This window comes from Polyodon spathula, chromosome 11, assembly GCF_017654505.1.
Source record: "Polyodon spathula isolate WHYD16114869_AA chromosome 11, ASM1765450v1, whole genome shotgun sequence".
Lineage (NCBI taxonomy): Eukaryota > Metazoa > Chordata > Actinopteri > Acipenseriformes > Polyodontidae > Polyodon > Polyodon spathula.
In genome coordinates this window covers 18,880,845-18,903,169 of record NC_054544.1, presented here as the reverse complement: position 1 = coordinate 18,903,169, position 22,325 = coordinate 18,880,845, and the positions used below count along the sequence as shown (strand labels likewise).

The 22,325-nt window shown below is 37.4% G+C and overlaps 1 protein-coding gene across 3 annotated transcripts in view; it reads right to left on the bottom strand.

Moving 5' to 3' along the window:
• LOC121322597 (insulin-like growth factor 2 mRNA-binding protein 2) overlaps positions 1 to 22,325 on the bottom strand; it is an 80,591-nt gene that overhangs the window by 10,573 nt on the left and 47,693 nt on the right. For all 3 annotated transcript variants that reach the window (XM_041262750.1, XM_041262751.1, XM_041262748.1), the window contains exons 3-6: positions 8,030 to 8,078; positions 5,735 to 5,786; positions 1,134 to 1,197; positions 176 to 466 (exon numbers count right to left, since the gene is read on the bottom strand). In XM_041262750.1, the coding sequence (XP_041118684.1) occupies positions 176 to 466; positions 1,134 to 1,197; positions 5,735 to 5,786; positions 8,030 to 8,078 (456 nt within the window). The remainder of the gene's footprint in view (positions 1 to 175; positions 467 to 1,133; positions 1,198 to 5,734; positions 5,787 to 8,029; positions 8,079 to 22,325) is intronic.

Sequence of the window (22,325 nt, the reverse complement as noted above, 5' to 3'; positions counted from 1 at the left end):
TAACCATAGTTAAAAGCACAGGAAAGTGTAATAAAGCACAGGTTAGCACTGTAAAACATAGAGATATACAGCAAATGATAAACTATTGTAAAGCATACTATAGCTATAAGGGAAAGCTTCTAAATTACAGTGCAAATTTACTGTGGTAAATTTCTAAAGGGTAGCTCTCACTTACTTGGACTGGGTCTGCTTGGTGACATTCTTGATTGTGAGCCCCTCTTTGCCAATGATGGCTCCCACGAACTGTGTGGGGACGAGCATGCGCAGCGGGAAGTCATGCTGCTTGTAACGAGAGGCGGAGGGGCTCCCAGAGAAGCTGGGCTGGGGGGCGCCCTGGTCACGTGACTGCCGTCCACCTCGGCGAGAGTGCGGGGCCGGGGACGGTGGGGCAGCGTCCACATCCAGGATGTAGGACACTCGGAAGGAGTACTCTTCAAACTGGTGTCCTGTCAGCTTCTCAATCGCCCTGCAGAGGAGAGCAGGTTACAGAACTTCACCCCGCCGTGGGCACACAAGCCTTTTAGAGCAATGTTTTTTTTTTTAATATATATATTTATGGCTCATCAATAAAATGTCATGAAACCTCTTAACATTGCAGTAAGTTTTAGGCTTTCCCAATGAAATTGAATGTACCTTTTGTTCAGCTGCATTGAGCAGAGGTGAACAATGCTGAGGTAACAATCAATCATATGTTACCAGCCTGACCAGCACAGTTCTCCAATAAGGACCTACAGTGGAGGGCTCACGTAAAACTATCTCATTTAATCGTAGCTTTCTGATTTGCTATTAAACACAAGCCCACAAGATTCTTATTGGAGAATTGTGCCAATATATATGATTATCATAAAATGTATGTCCTCACAGCATCTGGCCCCGTTAAAATGAAAGCTGTCACAGTAAGTGGACAATTAGCAGATTTCATACTGCGTTTGAAAATTTCTTTAAATTAGGATTGCTTTGCTTTGTGTTTGGATGCTGAACCTACTGGCCAATTGACTTTGTATTCACCTGGTATATTTCTACAAAGCCTTGGAAAGTTGTATCAAGCATGTACTCTATTTGCATTTTAATATCCGACTGCAATAGATTTTGAGTTTAAAATAAATCGAGGAACACTTTTCTCATACACTTACACCTTTGCTTGATCCTTGGTTGCATATGTGACATTCACTACCGCTGTTTCTGTGTCTGTGTTTACTGTGAGAAAACAAGAAGACAAGAACCCAGGTATAAGCATAAAACACATTAATAACATCGCTAACCGATTATTTGGGGTCACGGGAACATATAAAAACATAGCAATGCGAGAAATTCAAACCCTTTATGTCTTTATACTGTAATCATGATTTCCAATCATAAACAAATACAACAGCATGCTCCTATCTGAAACAAATACAAGAGCATGCTCCTATCTGAAACAAATACAAGAGCATGCTCCTATCTGAAACAAATACGAGAGCATGCTCCTATCTGAAACAAATACGAGAGCATGCTCCTACCTGAAACAAATACGAGAGCATGCTCCTATCTGAAACAAATACGAGAGCATGCTCCTATCTGAAACAAATACGAGAGCATGCTCCTATCTGAAACAAATACGAGAGCATGCTTCTATCTGAAACAAATACGAGAGCATGCTTCTATCTGAAACAAATACAACAGCATGCTCCTATCTGAAACAAATACAAGAGCATGCTCCCATCTGAAACAAATATGAAAGCATGCTCCTATCTGAAACAAATATAAGAGCATGCTCCTATCAGGAACAAATACAAGAGAATGCTCCTATCTGAAACAAATACAAGAGCATGCTCCTATCTGAAACAAATATAAGAGGAAGCAGATTAGGTAAAAAGGCGCTTTTTAGCACATACGAGCAATGGGTTTATATCATGATAATATTGTGGAGCTCACTGGTGAACTGAAACTTCAAATCCCATAATGCTCTCCTGCTGCTGGCATGTTACTGAAAGCATTTGCTCTGCACAGATATTCTGCCAATGAGACTACGAACCCTTGTGCAATAGCCCTTTTGTGTATCCTACAGAAATATTACCATTTCTATTCAAAGTTGTGATGAAGAGTCTAGCTTTGTTACCAAGTAGAAAGGCCCACTCATAGTCTTTTAAGAGTCTCTTCAATTTGAAATAATTTTGTTCATTACCTACTGTGCTGCAGGATGTCACTCACATATACAAAGTGCCAGGTCTAGATATTCCCTGACTGCCACATTATCTAGACCTGCTTTATAGGACAGCCAGATACTTTCCTGTTGCAGATCAGTTTTTAACGACAGACTCAGTTATTTTAGTAGGCAACTAGGACCGGCTGTATAGGTTGGAAGAGTGTATATTAAACATCTTCCTTTTGCTGTCTAATTCAGCGCGTTTAGAAAGTGCAACGTTTCTTAATCTCAGTATAAGTGAACATCTTTTTGCTAGTGAACCACAATGTGTGTAAACATGTTTAAAATGTTCACCATGCAGTGAATAATTTGGGACTGAATCACTCGGGAAGGCTGGGGATTTTCCAGCTTGCTACAGACAACAAATTCCTTGAAAGAACACATTTCCACTGTTTTACTATAAATAAAACTGCACTTAAAGCTGCAGGATCCCACTTCAATGTTCTAACTCATAGAAGTCTATTTACGTCATTCTCCCATAGTCTATCCTTCTGTATGCTACTTTATCATAAAGCAGACGGCTCATTGTGTTTCCCTAAGGTAGTTTGTAAGGATACCAGCTTCTGCTCCCCGAGACCTGGTTTCCATATATAAATAGACACACTCCTGCCCCTGTTTGCTGCTGGTTTAAAGTAACACCTTGGGCTTTGTAATAGCTCAATAAGCAAAACAGAAAATGTACCTTATAACACTTCACAGGAAACACAAAGCTGAAACATGCAAACAGGTATGTGAAAACAACGTTACAGTAGAGCTGCATAAAGCAGCTAGGTGTGTAACATTACAGTTTTGTTGGTTTTTGTTGGTGTTTCTTTTTTGCATTTACAGTTAAACCTGTCCAATCCAGCATAGTTTGGGACTGGAAAAATGTGCCAGATTACAGTTACTATAATAATAATAATAATAATAATAATACTGTACATGCACTTTAATAAACATAATAATGCATCAGAAAACTTTAAACACAACAATGTCTCAACACAATCGTTTCCTGTTATTGACACAAGCCTGTTTAACCCTTACCCCATACAAAGTCGTTCACTTGTTCGTACCAGCATGCGGGATTCAGGAGCTTTCTGCTGGCATTCAGGGTTAAGTAAGAATCATTTCTTTTGAATATAACTGAAACGGTTTGCTTTGCAATTATGAATTTTTCACTAAGCTCTTTTTGTGTGGGTTGTGGTAAATGTTCAGCTTTTTTCTAACGAGATAACTCTTTGTGTGGAAGGCTGTGTAGACATTTTATTTGCTGTTCAACAGCTGCAAAATTCAGAATGGTGTTCAATACTAGTCTTGAACTTAGAAAAGGCAAATTATAGGAGCTGGTGCTGGAGTGCACAGTCAGACTAGTTTTACAGACAAGACTTACAAATTCCGGATTGTAGAGGGGATCACACCATTCATTTCAATAGGGATTTGCTTTGGGACAAATGATACAGAATGCAGATATAGAGGGGTTGGATTAGATAGTTTTTACCGTATCTATTTTACAAAAAAATGACGTCAGGGGAAGTAGATCAAGTTTTTGGTTTTCTGTCATCAAAAAAAATTATTGCTAGAGGTCTGAGTGGATCAGTGGACACACTGCCTAGCCTCCTGCGACTTTCACCTGGAATTTGTTTTCTTTTTAAATGCAATCCCAATTCAGCACTGGTACTCCCTGCCTCTTAGTATGTATTTGCCTTGACTGTTTTTCCAAGAATTTGAAAAATGAACCATTTTCAATGTTTTGTGTTTTTTTTTTTCATTGCCAATGACTTTTACACCAATTTTCTCCCCACTGCGGATCCATCAGACCTGTAGTGCTGGAGGACAAAACAGATCTGAATGGCTCCACTGCTGACCCATAGGTGCCCTGTCAGCCACAGGGGTTGCTGGTGCTCAGTGAACAGTGGATTGCCCTGCTGACTTGGCCCTTCCTACCCAGGTGGCACTTGGACAATTGTGTGCCACCCCCTGGGGGCTCCCGGTCATGGTCAGCAATGAGATAGCCTGTATTTGAACCTGTGATCTCCAGACTATAGGGTGCATCCTGCCCTCCACACAGAGCGCTTTTACTAGATGCGCCACTTAGGAGCCCTTTAAGAACCATTTTCTAATTTAAAAATGAAAAAAAAGACTTATTCCCAATAAAGAATGTCCTAGGCTTTGGAGCCAGGTAAGAAATGTGCTATTTCATTTTAGTTTTAAAATTATTCTTATTCGTTCTTCTTATTGGAAAAACAGTCTTAAAATAAGAATCCTTTCCCTAAGTAGAACAGTATATCTGGCAACGGTGTTCTCTCTGTGCGAGGAGGGGAAATGAAATAAGAAAATGGCACATCTGTTTATCTCTAACAAGAGCAGACAGCATAAAGTAACTAATCTGCTGTGAGTGGAGCATTTAATCTGACTAATGTGCTTGGAAATCCCTCTACCTCTGTGTTGTGTGATGAACATGTAGGAAGTTTAGCAGTTAGACATGGGAAATGAACACTCTGCCACTCTCTGATATGCACACAATGAGGTTCAATCAGGTTCTATTGTATCATGCTCTAAACAAAACATCATTACATTTTCATACACGTCTTCAATTTAATGCACTCTGTAAAAAAAGACCCAGAAAAAAGCTTGATAATTAATAAGTGCACAACATTAATGAAGAGAATTATCATGCTCATATCTACAGAACACTTCAGGAGAGAATTACACGTGAAATCAGATTCAACTTTAACTTAAAAAATTGATTCAGAGGGTAGAAATCAGGCTTTAATTGGGTTTAACTCTAATATCAGAAGCTTTGTCTAAGCAACACCAAAGAAGTATTACTTTACCATTTAGCTCACAAACATGTCAGCTCTTTACCTCTATTATCAGAATACAGATGTGAAATGCCCAAACACAAACTGCTTTGTATCTTACACATTACTGGGATTCACTCTTACAACCACGTATTTTTAAGTTTAACTGCTCTTAGTCGTAATCACTCTCAAACGTAATTATTTCCTGTATTTTGTTCTGTCATTTGAATTTGCTCTTGCTTACTAGTGATTTCACTGTATTTTATAACTGCTCTTACTTGTAATGTGATATTATGTATTGTGACATTTTGTAATATGATATGTTGCAATGTGATACTTTGTATTGTTATATTTTGTAACAACTGTAAGTTGCCCTGGGTAAGGGTGTCTGCTAAGAAACAAATAAATACAAAATAAATTAGTGTTCATTTTAGCATTTTGCACCACTTTATTTTCTTTATTTCTTCAGACTCCAGCTGTAATGCCACATTTGAAGGTTTTATTATATTAGTGTTCAGAGTAACTGAAAAAAAAAAATATATATATATATATATATATATATATATATATATATATATATATATATATATATATATCATCTGGAGAACCTAGGCCACACCTCACATTATCTCGTTTTAGGAATAATAGATGCATCTGGAGAACCTAACATTTTGAAACAGCAATACCCTTTTTGACAGTGTTTATAAGAACTGAAAAGGTCTGACTATATGGAATCAGTGAGATTTTCCTGAAAGGTTCAGCCCTTTACCTTGTTCCACATTTTCCACTGTGCCATACTCCGCTAAAAGGCCATCCAAAACCTACAACAACAAAGAAAACACAGCCAGTCAGCAAACACCCTCTTTGCATTAAAGGCATTCTTAAAATAACTTTTTTTTTCATTAAAACTACGATTATTGTTTGTTTTTTTTTCTTTAATTTTATTAAAGTTTACAATTTCTGATTAGGGTCTGGCCATAATTAAAAAAAATAAAGATGATTTTACTAAAAAAACCATCCCCATAACCTCCTCAAACACATCAAATACAAAATGTTGTACTCCTAATTGTCTAGTCAGTGTCTTAAAAATAATTCCGATATTTGACATTGTGGATTCAGTCAGGGGAAGTGTTTAAACGCACTAAAGCACAGCCACCTGCCCAGGTATCTAAGAAACAAGTGTAGGCTATCTCTGAAATTAGTACCAATAAATAAATAAACCTTTCAAACCGGGAATAATAATAATAATAATAATAATAATAATAATAATAATAATAATAATAATAATAATAATAATAATATCTTGAACAGATCAGAAAAGTTTTATCTGATTGAAAAAAAAAATGTTTACCTGTTTTAAAAAAAAAAAAGGATTTTTTTCCTCATAAATATTGGACCATACAGCTTCATAATATATAAAAACAATGGTGAAGCTAAAGTGCATTTAGGTTTCAACATCATGACGGTGGCAGTATAGTGACGACATCCCGTCTGCTTACTTGCATGCCCGTCAACAGATTCATAATACAGTGTGATGACAGCAAATGACACTTATCAGCATTAAAATAACATGGTCCTCTGAGCTGGCAGTGAGCTGCTGTGCTTCTGGTGCTCTGGATCCAGATAGGATATTTTCAAGCAGATTTCAGTTATTTTGGTTTGATTTGTGTGAGCTCTAATATGGGTAGTGTTTTGTTTATTACTTTTTAGTCTGAGTCATTTTCTTGCACTATCATGGTTCAGCACTGAAGCTATGGGACTGGACTATCTCTGCTGATATAATAAGATTCAAGTCAGATCAATCAGCTACTCAGAATGGCTTCCTCTAGTTTGTAAACTGTCTTATAATCTTATGGAGTTTATCAAAAACCACAGTCTCCACAAATCAGACAGTCACATGATACCACCCCCCTATTTACCCTAACAGCAGGTTTATGAATCACACTAAAAAGCTGTCAGCCTCAGTGTATGCTGGTCTGTTTTTATGCATGACTCCCATTAGATCCAATAAACCCACAGCATTCCACACGCAGCCTGAAACGCTGTGACTTGTTCTACCAAATGGAAAAGGATGACAACATAAAAACTAGGTCAAGTGGGGAAGTCTGACTTTATTTCCACAGCTTGCTGGCTGTCTCTCTCTAAGAATTCCTAAAAGGTATTAAATGTAATATCCTGTTCCATGTAGTGATAACATGCCTCTTTCACGAGATTCAAGGTGCCAGCTGATCCAGTCTGTACAGATTAAGAGTAAGTAGCAACCTGCAGTATACTTTAACTGTGTGTGTGTGTATATATATATATATATGAATTTTTCATTAAGTATATGAAAACTACAAAGCGGTATTCAATATGTTAATGTAACAATATTCAGCAGGTTTTCATTTGACTTTATGAAGATAAAATGAGTTAATTCTGTAGGATGTTGCAAAACTTTTGGCCACAGCTGTATATTTCAGCAAACAAATACGAGGATTTTTTTTTTAGTTTTACTTTTGTCTCAAGCATGTGAAAATACTGATTTATACAAAGAAAAATCCATGACATTAAATTCGGAATTCATATGAACTTAGTTTCAAGGAAACGGGTGCTGGAAAGCTGCTTTTCCGTCTTCCTCCAATTAGAACCCCAATATATTCCTCCTAATGATTTGCAATCATTATATTAGTTTTTTTTTTTGTATTTTCTACTTTTTTGCCTGCAAAAATGCTAAAAGTACAGTACAGATTGGATTCTGTAGTTCAAAATATGGTTACTTTCACAATATTTACGCTACCTGTACACACCCTTAAATCTGTTTTCCGTTTTCATTACAATCAGCTGTTGACAACAACCCCCTGACTCAACAAGATAACACTTCCACAAGATCATTCCTGTGTCACAGTACTGTAGGGAATTCCAAAATGTGCTCATCGAGGTGTCTAATTTAGGAATCACTAGCGTAGAGCGAACTCGTGGTGGAGAGAATGCTAATTGGAAATGCGTCTTAACACTATACTCTACACCTCTGCATGTACATTGACCAGTGCAGCCAGGGCTAAGCACTGCGTGAAAGTGTGCTTACCTCCCACTGCAGGTGAGGGGGAATGTTCCGGATCTGAATCTTTCGACTCCTGCAAAAAGAAATAAGACAGTTAAGAAAGCTACAACCCGGTATCAACAACTTGCAATGCATCTATCTGGTGAAAAACTTCACCACTTGTGAACACTTGTGAACACTTGTGGATTCTGTGATATTCACAGAATATCAATATCATAACAAGTCAACATTTGTAAGATTCAAAATGCATTTTTTGTTCAACAGGATTCAAAATGGATACATTCAGATTTCAAAGTGCACGCCATGGGTATGAAATATCCAAAAAATTTTGACCAAGATGAAAAACATTACAGTTATATTAAACATATAGATCTTTCAAATAAATAAGTACATTTTTTGGACAATTTTCTGAAGATTATATGGCCGTTTTGTGAATGTATCTCATACACTAGTGCCAAAAAACACATTCTGACTATATCTGAAATACAATCAAAATCGGAGATATATTTATTTTTTATAGAAGGTTTTAAAAAAGCAATTCTAGACTTTATGTGTGTTCTGCATTCTGTGCAATAGTTTCCCATCTCTGTCAATACAGAGATAGAACCACTAGGTGGCCATGTTGGAAACATCTGAAATGCGGAGAACAAGCATTCTATCAGAAGGATTGCAGCCAAGATCACCTGCCTGAAACCTTTGCCTGTATTGGGGATTGTCTCTCCAAGCTTTCAGCAGTGTTGCAGAAGTAGCTGCTCCAGTACTGCTGTACCTGTACATCAGTAGAACTGCAGTACCTTTTACTCCTAAAAGCATGGGCTGCCTGTGGTTTACACAAGCTCTGTATTCAAGTGGTGAGGCAAGACGTGCTTTCTGACAATTACATTCGCATAGAGAAAACTTGAAATTGTAATTCTATGGCCAAATGTTTTGCATCACCAAAGTTTTAGGACTGAACTACATTTAAAAAAAAAAAAACTATATGAACATAATTTATATATTTTAGTTAACATCAAGTAATCAAAGAAACTACAAAATGAGACTGCAAAAGGCAAAATAGCATTACAGTATTTGATGTTAGATTTTGAAATGTCACATTTTTTCAGATGTCAGTTTTTTGATAAATATATGGAAAACTGCAAAGCGGTATGTAATTCAGTATGTTAGCGCAACATTATTCAGCAGGTTTCATTTGATTGTATGAAGCAAGATTAGTTAACTCTATAGGGTGATACAAAACTTTTGGTCATAGTTATACATTCATGACCCTGGTCCTTTTAAAGGTGAAATACACAATGCTTCACTTTTTGTTTTGGTTTTGCTGCTGCTATGTCTATTATTTTCATTTCAAGTTGTGCTACAGGTAAGTATCACATGTGCCTTGCACTGCATTATCCAGAGTTAAGCATGAAGTGAATGGAGCTGGGAAATACTTCAGAATGGGTGTTCTTTGGTTATTACACCTTAAAAGGTTAATGAGAAGATTGCACAGAATAGATAATCAGATCTACAAGACCTGTCCCAAACACAGAGACTTCTCTCCCTGCAATTGTGTGTGTGTGTGTGTGTGTGTGTGTGTGTGTGTGTGTGTGTGTGTCTGTGTCTGTGTTTTTCTTTATGAATGCTGGAGTTTAGAAGACCGCAAAGCAGAATTTCCTGTGAGCTGAAAGCTGAATGGCAGCAGAATGTGAATGAGCCTTTCTAATTGTAAAAAGCACTGCTGAGAAGGCGTAGTCACACAGAACTGGGATGGTTACATTCCACCCAATCTCTGGTGAATTGCTGCCTCGTGAGGAATTAAGAAGCCTACTGCCATTTCAATTCCTATTTCACTGTTTTTAACAGCCTCTCGGCTGCACACATTTACAAGGTCATGCGTAGGCCCATACTGACCAGGGAATGGTAGCAGAAAACACCTGAAGTACTAAGTTTAAGCACAACAATTACAGAGACGTTCTCCCTCACCTCCCTAAGGTATTCGCTTAAACGTGTTAAGAGGATCCTTAACTTAATTTAACTTCAGGGTGCTTTTGCAACTGGTTACAAGCTCTTTAGAAATCTGCAGGTAATGAACGTTACCGTTACCACAGTGCGATTTTCTCAGTCAGGATTTGTCCCTAAATATATTTCAGAGAAATAAACTAGCCTGCAGCAGATGAATAAGTGCAGAATGACTGGCACATTTTTAGGAGAAGCCTGAAACTAAGCAAAGTAAGGCTATCATCCAGAAAGACAGAATCATAAAGGTAAAACGATCAAGAAACTCGAGATAAACATTTCATCCTCTTCATTAGAGTAAGGTGTTTAACCCTTTGCGGCCCTATGTCAGACCAGGTCCGACATTACAATTTACCCTTTCCAGTCCAACCCTGTCCCGACATCATCAAAAAGACGTAAAGCACAGGTCTCTGGTTGTTTTTTCTCCAGAAAAAGCAGAGAAAACCTTTCAATGGCTGAGTGAGACCGACAGGAGCCGAATAAAGCCGAAAAAAAAGGGGGCGTATCTGAACAATACAGGTAGCCCCATGCATCACAGAGATAACATTGACACAAACAAAGGAGATAGCTGTTTCCGCATCAAATGCAAGCCGAAACATCTAGGAGAAATCAAAGCAGTTATCATGTTCACCATAAGTGTGACAGACAGACAGACAGATGGACAGAGAGACAGACAAACAAGAGACAGAGAGATAGACAGGTGGACGGAGAGACGGAGAGACAGACAGACAGACGGAGGGAGAGACAGATGGACACAAACAGCGCATCCCTAAAAATAAATGTTTTAGTATGACAGTAATAGTAATCCAATCAAAGCTAGAAATTGTGTGACATGGTAGTAGTAAGGTGGTGTAAATAGGAATTAGTCTGGGTGAACAGTAAGAGGAGGAGGAGATGGTAAAATTTTTAAGTTAAGGCAAAGGCTAGGACTGGAAATCAAGTAAGGTGAATTTTCAGGTAATGTGGTGTTATTTTATAAATTCCAAAATGTTAGCAGTCCCAAACTGTGTTATGCAATTATAATTAGGGCTGTAAGGGTTTAAACGTTTAAACAGTAAATGTGGAAAAAAAATGTTTAAAGTTTGTATTATATGTTTAAATACAACTTAGCAGTAAAATATATTGTCAAATTATTTTTGCATGTTTTCTGCATAGATGTTTTCCATTCTATATGTATTCACATATGTAAAGGTTTTCACCTTTAAGGAAACCTGACCTGTTCTCCCATGTGATCACTCTATAAAGACATAAATTAAGGAGGTGCCAGCTTCCTTCTTTGTTGTGTATCTCCATAGATATTATATTATCTTTCGTATCTCTTCACTCAGGCCAAACAAACAGTCACTGTAGCGGTGTCGAATACGATAGTTTCCAGCATATAAAACTTCCCACTCTGGCTTCTGGTTCCTTCGTATTGCCTTTTTTTCAGGTCTTATAGGGCCCTACGGAATGCGTGTTAACGAGAAGACAGACAGAATCACTGAATCAAAAGACTACTAATGGGGAATTATGTGCTGACAAAAAAATGCATTTGGCAGTAGAGCATTAAGCTTGAGATTTACATATTTGAAGGGAAAATGTGAAACTTTAATGGTCAGTACAGGCAGTGGCGTAAAAATGTGGGGGAGAGACAGTTTCTGTAGCTGGATTTATAAATTAGGCAGGGTAGTCTGTAAGGATAAACAACGAGAAGGGCTGATCGGTGAAAATAATTCACAATTCGAGTGTGTTAAATAAATGCAATCATGGAAAATAAATAGAAATCTTTTTAAGGACTTAAACAATTGACAATGTTGAAGACTATTTTTAACGTCTGCATTAAAACACAAAAAGTACCCCGCACACAGACTGCTATTACAGTACAGTCACTTTTGAACAATAAGATCCCAATGTTCACACAGAGAAGATTTAGGGTAGTGAAACCATGGGCATAGCATTAAATGTAGAATTGATCAATTTCAAAACAAAAAGTTATGAATTTATTTTTTATTTTTTTTACCACTCTGCTCCCTGCCTATCTGTTTGCTTTGGAACACCCCACACTGCACAAATAATAATAATAATAATAATAATAATAATAATAATAATAATAATAATACAACCCATTTTTAGTTAACAATATTATTTTTCAATACAATTAGATAAAAACAATACTCTTAATCCAAGGAACACGAATGCAAACCAAATGGAAAAAGTAGAAGCCTGTAGATCTATGGTTTTGTGTTGTTCACCTTGCCTGTGGTGTGCAGAAGTTCATTTAAATTAACCTAATTTAATTTTTTAAAACAGTAAAAACGGAAATCAGAAAAAAAAAAAAATGAAGATCAGAACAAAATAACAGATTCCATAGGGCCCAAGTCTTAGTAGTGTACATTATTTCAGTACAATGAATATTGCCTGTGTGATTACCTCACAGCTCCATTCACGTGTGGCAAAGTGCCCACCCCTGTGTGTATTTTGTGCTGTATGTTGTGTGTTAATGTTGGTGTATAGTTATTGGTACACAAGATATAAACGGGTCTGATGATGGGAAATTGAGTCTTTATTTTTTCATTCTAATGAGCAAGCGTTGATGGGGAGGGACGCTTGGAACTAGTATAGGCTCTGTGCACATCCTACTTCCGCATTCTCTTATACCGGCATAATTACATCCGGTTAATGTCTGCTTGCGTTCGAATACAGTATTCGAGTCTGATTTATGACAGCTTGTGAAGTGTGCCATGGCCTTGTTTTATACACGTTGCCTTCAGGGCTTACCAAGGATCACTGTTAATGATGTCCATAGAATAGTTAAACTGTGCAGCAACGCTCCATCAAACAAATTGGAAAAGGGTTTGAAAATGTACGTTTTCAGCTACCTCTGCAACTACGAGGGGGAGTGGTTTAAAATGTTCAGTCTTTGCATATCTGTAAAACTGTTGTGGTAAAATCAATATTTAATAAGGATACTTGGTTAATGAGTAAGTTATATTGTTATATATTGTTGTTTATATGTTAACATATAAAATATATTTATGACATTAAAATATGAAAAGCATTGTATGTACTCTTACTATATTGTGATTATCCAACTGTAAGTATTTTAGTTAAAGTTGTTCTTAAGACTGAACTAATTGTATATTTTACCTGCTCTTACTGTATTGTGAATCATGAAATATGTATATTTTGTGACAACTCTAACTCTGTCGCTCTGCTAAGAAAATAAATAATAACATGTACTTTATTGTGATGATAGCATAACCAGCTGAAATTTAATACATTTGTTATGATAAAATTAGCTAAGTGGCAAACTGTACAACATCGTCAAATTATTGTTGTAATGCTATGATAGTTTTATATTTTATTTCAAGCACTGTATTCCCTCAGACATAACGTCTATATTGTTGTCGTTAACCGGTATCAAACAAAGACAGGCTGACAGGTGAAATCAGTGTGAGGGCCAGTTGTTTCAGATCGATGAAGAAGAATGAGAAGCCGTACAGTTTGAGTGTAGGATACAAATTAGTGTAGCTGTTGTTCAAGTTCAAGGTTTGATTTACAGTTACATGAGTTCAATTTCAATTTCATTGCATTATTAAAGTTACTAATACTTTTTCACACAAATGAACAAGCTCAATCGTTTATTTTTAAATTATACTAAATACTAAAAACTTTAGTGTACTGACAAACTTAGCCTTCCATTGAAAGAGCACTGAAACAGGAAGCCCAATGACGCCATCTTGTGCACAGAGCCTATTGTATATGTTACAGACAACGGCTTTGATTTTTAATGAAAAAAAAGTTTTTTTGGTTCTGAACATATTTTGTTTCCTGCCAACAATATACGAGTGAATGAAACTAAAAATGGAATCTTATGCACTGCGTTTAAGTTTAATTTTAATGTTTTTTCGATGCTGTATACGCACACTTTTATGGAGCTTATGCAGAAACGGTATGTCATAAAATCAACTATGAATGTTTTGGGTTTTTTTTCTAATGCTATTAAAATAGATTACATTTTAGTGCTAACTTACAGTCCTTTATGCTTTTAGCTTACCATTGTTTGTCTATGTGGATCTATATGGTAGCGCTTTGAATAACAAACTGAGGTTAAAATATGACTTAAAATATTGGAAGATATGAAATGAGCGAAACATTAAATTTATGGCCGTTTAAACAGTTAAATGACCGGATTAACAATGGGTTTAATTGTTAATCAATTGAATGTAGATTAACAGCCCTAATTATAATAAGAAGAAATGTAAAAAAATAATAAAGAACCTTGGGGCAGAGCCAGACTGAGTCTGCCAAATTTATAACAAGTGGAGCCTCTCCCATCCAATTACTATTGCTCCAAGTTCTAGCAACAACACACGTGCTCGGAAAATGTAACTGTGCCGAATGCTCCATTCCACTTCGCTCTCATTTTCTTTGTAATTGTGGTGACTGCTTGAATCGCTTGTTACTGGCCCACTTCTTGGGATTGACAGCGTGCCAAGGTGACTGCTGCATTATTAGTGATTTATATGCGTTTGATCCTCAAAGCAATAACAGCAGTTTGTTTCTTTCCTTCTATTATTTATGAAGTTTTGGATGGGATGCGTTTCTCATTTTCCTTTAACATGTAATTAATATCCAACAGTTAAAGTAAAACATAAAGAAATAGCTGTTTTAATATCACGGGTGAATTAAATGTTACCTAATGATTCTTGAATGTAACCAAACAGTCTGCTGCTGGTTTGTGAAATGCTGCCAAATACAAACTATTTCTGCCTTTCAAGACCTCAGGGTGGCCAATTTTTTTTTCTGAAGGACAAAATTTTACAGCGTGCAGAGCAGTTTAGGGTGTGATTCATGTTTTAACATATCTTAAAAAAACAAAACATGCAAGTGCCCAAAGAGAAAAATCTGAAACTGTCTGAGAAGAGGGACAAATGTTCACTTAAATGACCCCCCCACCCCCACCCCCTTACATAGGTCCAAGAGACTCCACACTCCATAATCATACATGCTGTGGTTAAGCTAAGCATATGCAAGCACAAGTAAGCACAAGAATAGTATTATCCATGGCAACCTGCATAACATAATCGATTACTGTGCAAACACCAATTACAAATCTGGAGTTATTTATGATTTAAAACTTTCAGGAAGGGAGGGTCCTCAGTTCAAAAGCTTTGCTCAAAAACTAGCGATAAACTGCTTCTGCGTCCAGACCTAATCAAAGTCAGACCCTTTGCTTGCTGTACATTCCTATCCAACATGATCCAGTATTAGAACACCACTAACAGACGTGTATTATAAAGGCTTCAAGTTTCCCTTTATTGTATTATTAATTGTTTTGAGGCTGCTGGAGCAAGTTTAAAGGTTAGAACATGTTGTTACTTTTTTTTTTCAGAAATGCATTTGCCAAGTGAATAGCCAGCATATTTGAGTCATGTTATCCTAGCGGAGAACACACCAGAAACACTGTCAGCAACCGCTTCAGAAGCTGACACGGCCGCTCCTCTTCAGTCTGTGTTAGGCAGCTGACACGGACGCTCCTCTTCAGTCTGTGTTCGGCAGCTGACACGGCCGCTCCTCTTCAGTCTGTGTTAGGCAGCTGACACGGCCGCTCCTCTTCAGTCTGTGTTCGGCAGCTGACACGGCCGCTCCTCTTCAGTCTGTGTTCGGCAGCTGACACGGCCGCTCCTCTTCAGTCTGTGTTCGGCAGGACACGCTGACACTGACACGGCGCTCCTCTTCAGTCTGTGTTAGGCAGCTGACACGGCCGCTCCTCTTCAGTCTGTGTTAGGCAGCTGACACGGCCGCTCCTCTTCAGTCTGTGTTAGGCAGCTGACACGGCCGCTCCTCTTCAGTCTGTGTTAGGCAGCTGACACGGCCGCTCCTCTTCAGTCTGTGTTAGGCAGCTGACACGGCCGCTCCTCTTCAGTCTGTGTTAGGCAGCTGACACGGCCGCTCCTCTTCAGTCTGTGTTAGGCAGCTGACACGGCCGCTCCTCTTCAGTCTGTGTTAGGCAGCTGACACGGCCGCTCCTCTTCAGTCTGTGTTAGGCAGCTGACACGGCCGCTCCTCTTCAGTCTGTGTTAGGCAGCTGACACGGCCGCTCCTCTTCAGTCTGTGTTAGGCAGCTGACACGGCCGCTCCTCTTCAGTCTGTGTTAGGCAGCTGACACGGTCGCTCCTCTTCAGTCTGTGTTAGGCAGCTGACACGGACGCTCCTCTTCAGTCTGTGTTAGGCAGCTGACACGGCCGCTCCTCTTCAGTCTGTGTTAGGCAGCTGACACGGCCGCTCCTCTTCAGTCTGTGTTAGGCAGCTGACACGGCCGCTCCTCTTCAGTCTGTGTTCGGCAGCTGACACGGCCGCTCCTCTTCAGTCTGTGTTAGGCAGCTGACACGGCCGCTCCTCTTCAGTCTGTGTTAGGCAGCTGACACGGCCGCTCCTCTTCAGTCTGTGTTAGGCAGCTGACAGCTCCTCTTCAGTCTGTGTTACAGCTGACACGGCCGCTCCTCTTCAGTCTGTGTTAGGCAGCTGACACGGCCGCTCCTCTTCAGTCTGTGTTCGGCAGCTGACACGGCCGCTCCTCTTCAGTCTGTGTTAGGCAGCTGACACGGTCGCTCCTCTTCAGTTTGTGTTAGGCAGCTGACACGGCCGCTCCTCTTCAGTCTGTGTTCGGCAGCTGACACGGCCGCTCCTCTTCAGTCTGTGTTCGGCAGCTGACACGGCCGCTCCTCTTCAGTCTGTGTTGCAGAGCATATATGTGATTGGTTGATGAGCTGGACAGAGGCGGGAGACAACGGAAGATTATATAATAAGGGAGTGCATGAGCCTGGGGACTGGAGACAGTCCAGCGCTTAACTTGAACGAGAAACTGTGTGTGCGATTGAGCGAGCATGTGAGCTTTGACCGGAGAGAATATGCAGTTAAAGTGCCAAGACTAAAATGTAGGTTTATTATTTTGGTGCCATGAATTCCGGCCCGACAGGAATTCTCTGTAGTTTCATATAAAACAAACATTTTGAGACTTCAGCACCGTATATTGTATACTATATGAACAGATCAAGATAATTATGATAGTTTGCAAAATCAGATGAAACTTTCAATACAATCGGGATAATACATCATCATTATTTACAAAATCTTGTTCGTCTTGTTTTGTTAAAAACTGTAAGTTTACTGCTATACACGACTTCCAAATTTTGTGAAATGGAAGTACAAACTTTGTCTCGTGAAAGCTAGGGCATCTGCATTGCAAGTTACATTAGAAAGCATGTCTTGGGTTTGATTCTTAGATAGGGTTTATATTGCAAATTTACCAAAAAAAAAAAGTATTTTATTTATGTGAAACAAACAATGTGAATGACATTTTCATTAAATATACATACTTTTGCACACATAACTTTAACGTGCACGTAGTTAAAAGTTTACATACACCAATGGAAATGTATAATATCTAGAAATTTCTTGAAAACAAATAATTATAGTAAAAAATGTCTGTAGCAAAAGTTTTGCTTTTGTGAATGAGGAAAAAAGTTACAAGAAATGGATGTCTACAATTATTTATTTCAGCAAACTTTTTGCAAAACTCCAAAAATGCTAATTCAAAAGTATTCATACCCTGACAAGGAAAATGAAATGAATACCTAGTTGAGGCACCTTTAGCAATAATAACCTCTTTTAAACAATTAAGATATTTGTCAATGAGCTTTTGGCATGATTCTTTAGTGATTTTTGACCATTCTTCAACGCAAAATTCTCCCAGTTCATTCAAATTCTGTGGACTTCTCCTGTGCATAACCTTCTACAACTCATACCAAAGATTCTCAATCGGATTTAGATCTGGAGTTTGACTAGGCCATTCCAGAACCTTGATTTTAATGATTCTGAAGTAGATTCTGATGTGTGCTTTTTACCATTGTCGTGTTGAAAGTCCAGTTGTGCTTTAAATCAAGTTTTGTAGTGCAGGGTTTTCAGATGATGCGATACTACGGACAGGAAATATACGATATATATAATATATTTCAATATATATATATATATATATATAGAGAGAGAGAGAGAGAGAGAGAGAGAGAGAGAGAGAGAGAGAGAGAGAGAGAGAGAGGATTTGAACCCTAACTAGTCACCTTTCAACAGACTACGCTACTATAGTCAACCCTCTTTATACCACTAGGTAAGAGCCATGGGCAAAAACAGGCAATAGGTTAAAAAAAAGCCAAAAAACAAAACAAAAAAAAAGCAAAACACACACACAACCTTCTATGTTTGCAATAAATTCAAACGTTTTAAAATTTTTGTTACTGCAATAACTGCAGGCCATTTTAATAAAACATGAATCTTTTTTTTTTTTTTTTTTTTAAACTACAGTACTAGTTCTTAACACAACAGTAGGTCTACTAGTGACGTTTCATCATCTTTTCCCATCTGTATGAAACATACATGGTAAGTTTTGAGGAACAGTTTATACTTAAAAAATTAATAAAAAATAAAACACTAATTTAGTTCCAAATCACCCATACAACAATTCCATAAAAACAAAAAGGCGTACATTTTAAAAAAATTTTTTTTTTTACTGTACTGTCATTTCAACTTTAGTGTTTGTGGCACAACTGTAAGCCTGCTGAATACTATCCCAGATTGAACGACGCAATCTATTTATTTCACAAGGCAATTTCAGCTCAACAGCATTCTTTTTTAAGCAGTTAAACATGTACAGGCAAACAAAAACAAAAACTTTTTTAAAACAAAAAGTAAAAAAATTAATAAAAATAAAAGAAAAACCTATTCTGCTGTTTACAAAACGTATGCTTTAGTTTAAGCCTTAATTTGTGCAACACTTGCACGTAAACAAATAAACCTGTTGCCGTACTTTTTTTTTTTAACTTTTACTGTTAAAAAAAACACACTAGAAATGTGAGAAAAAGCCAAGTTATCAAAAGTGCCCAGCCATTTGAAGTGGAGATATCAAAAACGCAAGCCATGTTTCAAGAAACCATTGGGGCAACCTTGTAAAAAACAAAGCAAATAGGCACAACTGTTAAATCAGTGTGGGTCAAGGTTGCCCCAGCTGTTTCTATTAACCTGGCTTGTTTTTCAGGCACAATAAAAGCAGACTGAACTTGACTGAAAAACACAAGCCAAGTTAATATTTATTTATTGTGGTTTTCACAACATCAGGTTCAAGATTTAATCCTGTAAATCGGTAAGCTTCACAGCGTATACTATAAAGAAAAAAATGTTCGTTTTACATAATATTCGATGGGTTTTCTATAGGACAGCAAAAAAAAACTGGTCATCCCAGAGTACATTTTTGTATGCAGACTGCAATCCTCCAGTCTCTCAGTTGAAATGGGATGCATGCGTGAATAGACTTGTAGGACGTACGGTCCTGAATTGTGGCGATAACCTGGCTAAAAGTTACGATAATAAAGTGTTCACGTTAAAGTGTTATAGTTCGTCGTAGAGTCATCATTTGGTCCATTTTATGTACACTCCGTACGTTTCGCTTTCATTGTTTTTGAGAAAAATTTATTTGTTTTGTATTGTCTTCGTTTCTTTTATGTTCTTTTGGAAGTAACGACCAAATGTTTTAAGTTACGAAATCAACATCGGTATTCAACAGGTTCCCTAAATCGTGCCTTGATTATGTTGTAAATTCGGCCTGAACAAACAGAAACAAATGCCCCCTTACCAAGACATGAAATCACATTGGAAATGTGAAAAAAGGCCAAGTTATCAAAAGTGCCCAGCCAATGTGTTACACGTGTCCCACCTCTACATGACGACACACGACGTTACTTCTCTCCTAATTTATGAAGTACTCTATGGTATATGAGAGACCGAAGGGAGAACAGTTGGTAGGTGCATTGTATGTCCCATCAAAACCTCCTGTTCGTCTCCTCTTCGATGTCGTTTAACGTTTATTCTTTCTCTTCCCTACGTGTTGACAATTTTGTTAGTCACACCTCCTAGTATGTGTTACCGATCGTACTGCCTTTCTCTGAACACTTTGTTCTGTACTTGTGTGTGCGTCGACAAGATTCCATTGTGAACTGAATCCTCTATGTTATTTAACGTCTGCCTTGACCGCCTTTTTCACAACATCAGGTTCAAGATTTAATCCTGTAAATCGGTAAGCTTCACAGCGTATACTATAAAGAAAAAAATGTTCGTTTTACATAATATTCGATGGGTTTTCTATAGGACAGCAAAAAAAAACTGGTCATCCCAGAGTACATTTTTGTATGCAGAAAACTTTCTGCGTCAACACGTAGTGTGAACGGCTACATTACAAAGGAAGGCAACAAGCTATTTCAACATCATCAGCGCAAACATGAGATGGGAGTAAAATCACAGACACTTAATAATAATAAATAATAATAATTAATAATAAATACATTGTGAAAATGGTGAATTTGAACAAAAGTCTGCAATCTTAGCAATGGATGTAAAAACACCTTTGGTTAGGCACTTCCTTTATTTCCTTTAAAATGCAGTATATCATGCACTGATAATATAAATTTGTGAGTATCTTGTAAATTGTTTGGTTGTGCATGCACACAGCATTTACATGTAGCTATGTCGGTCAGTGAATAAGACTTATATTTTATAGCTGAGCGAGCATGTAAATGAACACAGAGTGTATGTTACTGTAAACTCTCGGTTGTGATCTTCACATACATACAGTGCTAGTTAATTTCTTTTTTTTAAAGAAAAAGTGGACTTGCATCTTCAATTTTTTTTAAATTAATACTTACATTTTATTTCTTGAAACTTTTTTTCACATAATGTTGTGTACCCAAGTAGTCTATTGAAAATGAATAACTCACTAACCTTGCTTCTTGGACATGGTGCCTGTCTGTGTGATTTGACTTTTCAACTGTTTTTTTTTTTTATATACCTTTTCATTTTGAACACGGTAATAAAAAATATTATTTGATATGCTAATTTTGTGTGTGCATTTACGCCGGAAGTGCACAGAGAAATAGGAAAACAGTCTGTTTCACTACATGGCTGGTGTGAAACCCTGCATCAGGCTACAGTAATCTTTAAAATAAAAACACAACAGTTACGTTGGTATGAAAGGACCTTTAACTAAGTTTTGTACTCTAAAGTAACATTTAAAGTAGCCAACAGTCAAAAGCAATAGTCTTTATATCATTGTTTTTGTGTATTATTTAAAAGCTCTTTTGTATGTTGAAATGTACAAAAAAATAACGTGCCAAAATCATATCCTTAGTAGTAATATATATTTTAGGATATTCTACCAACTGAACCACTCATAATGACTGCAAACACGAAAAAATATAAGAGAAATGTAATAAAGCAATTACAGTGACATTTGAAGCTACTTATTGTGGAAATGTCTTCCATGACATGATGAACAATCATAGATCTTTTAATGTTACGGTGATTGAAATGACCGCCCATATAAAAAGCTTACTCTGATACATTCCCATACCATGTAATTACCATAGGGAGAGCACAGGAAAAACATACTAAAACTATAACCAGTCCTAAACGATACAGATAGTATAGTGTTTGAGGGAGCTGGAGCCTTTTCTAAAGAAACTTTTTATACAATATAGAAACAGAAATTGCATCTCTCCAATAGAAAATTCAAACATTCTCACCAGAAATCCTCTCAAATATCTGAAATGTTTATAAGCTTCTCTTATTTGTCCTTTTCTAAAATTAGATACAGCTGGAATAAATAAGTCGCTCGCTCTCCTTAAAAAAAATACCAGTTGTTATATAACAGAAAAAAGAAAACAGCTGCCAGGATTGTGTTACAGCAAAACCCCACCGGAAAGCATTTTGCTGGAGGGCTGCTTTCTAGTCTGGTGCTGTACGTATCTTAATGACAACTGCATCTGCCAGTTGTAAGAAGTCATTATCTGAAATTTACTGAACTTATTGATTAGGAATTCAAACTCAAACACCTCCTTCGGCAACATAAGGCCGATGTAACACAAAGCAACTTTCAAGCAACTGTTTCAGGCAACAGTTGCAGCAACTACTTTCCTGCGACTTTGTCAAGCAATTTCCTCCAGGTTACTCAAAACTAGATCATTTTGATTTTGTTGCAACGTTTCTGCCAACTTCGGTGAAACAACCAATCATGATCCAGATTCACGTCATGTGACCTCTAGACGCCGACTGAGAAAAAAAAAAAAAACATGGCTACCGAGATTGCACAGATCGAATGGTTTGAAAGTAAGTTACATACATATCGTGTATATTTTAAATGTTAAATCATGTTATTTATGTTATAGCTTAGTTAAATTACACCGTGTAACAATTTTTTTATTTTTTTTTTTTTCCTGGGTAGTAAGTGTTATTTCCTAAT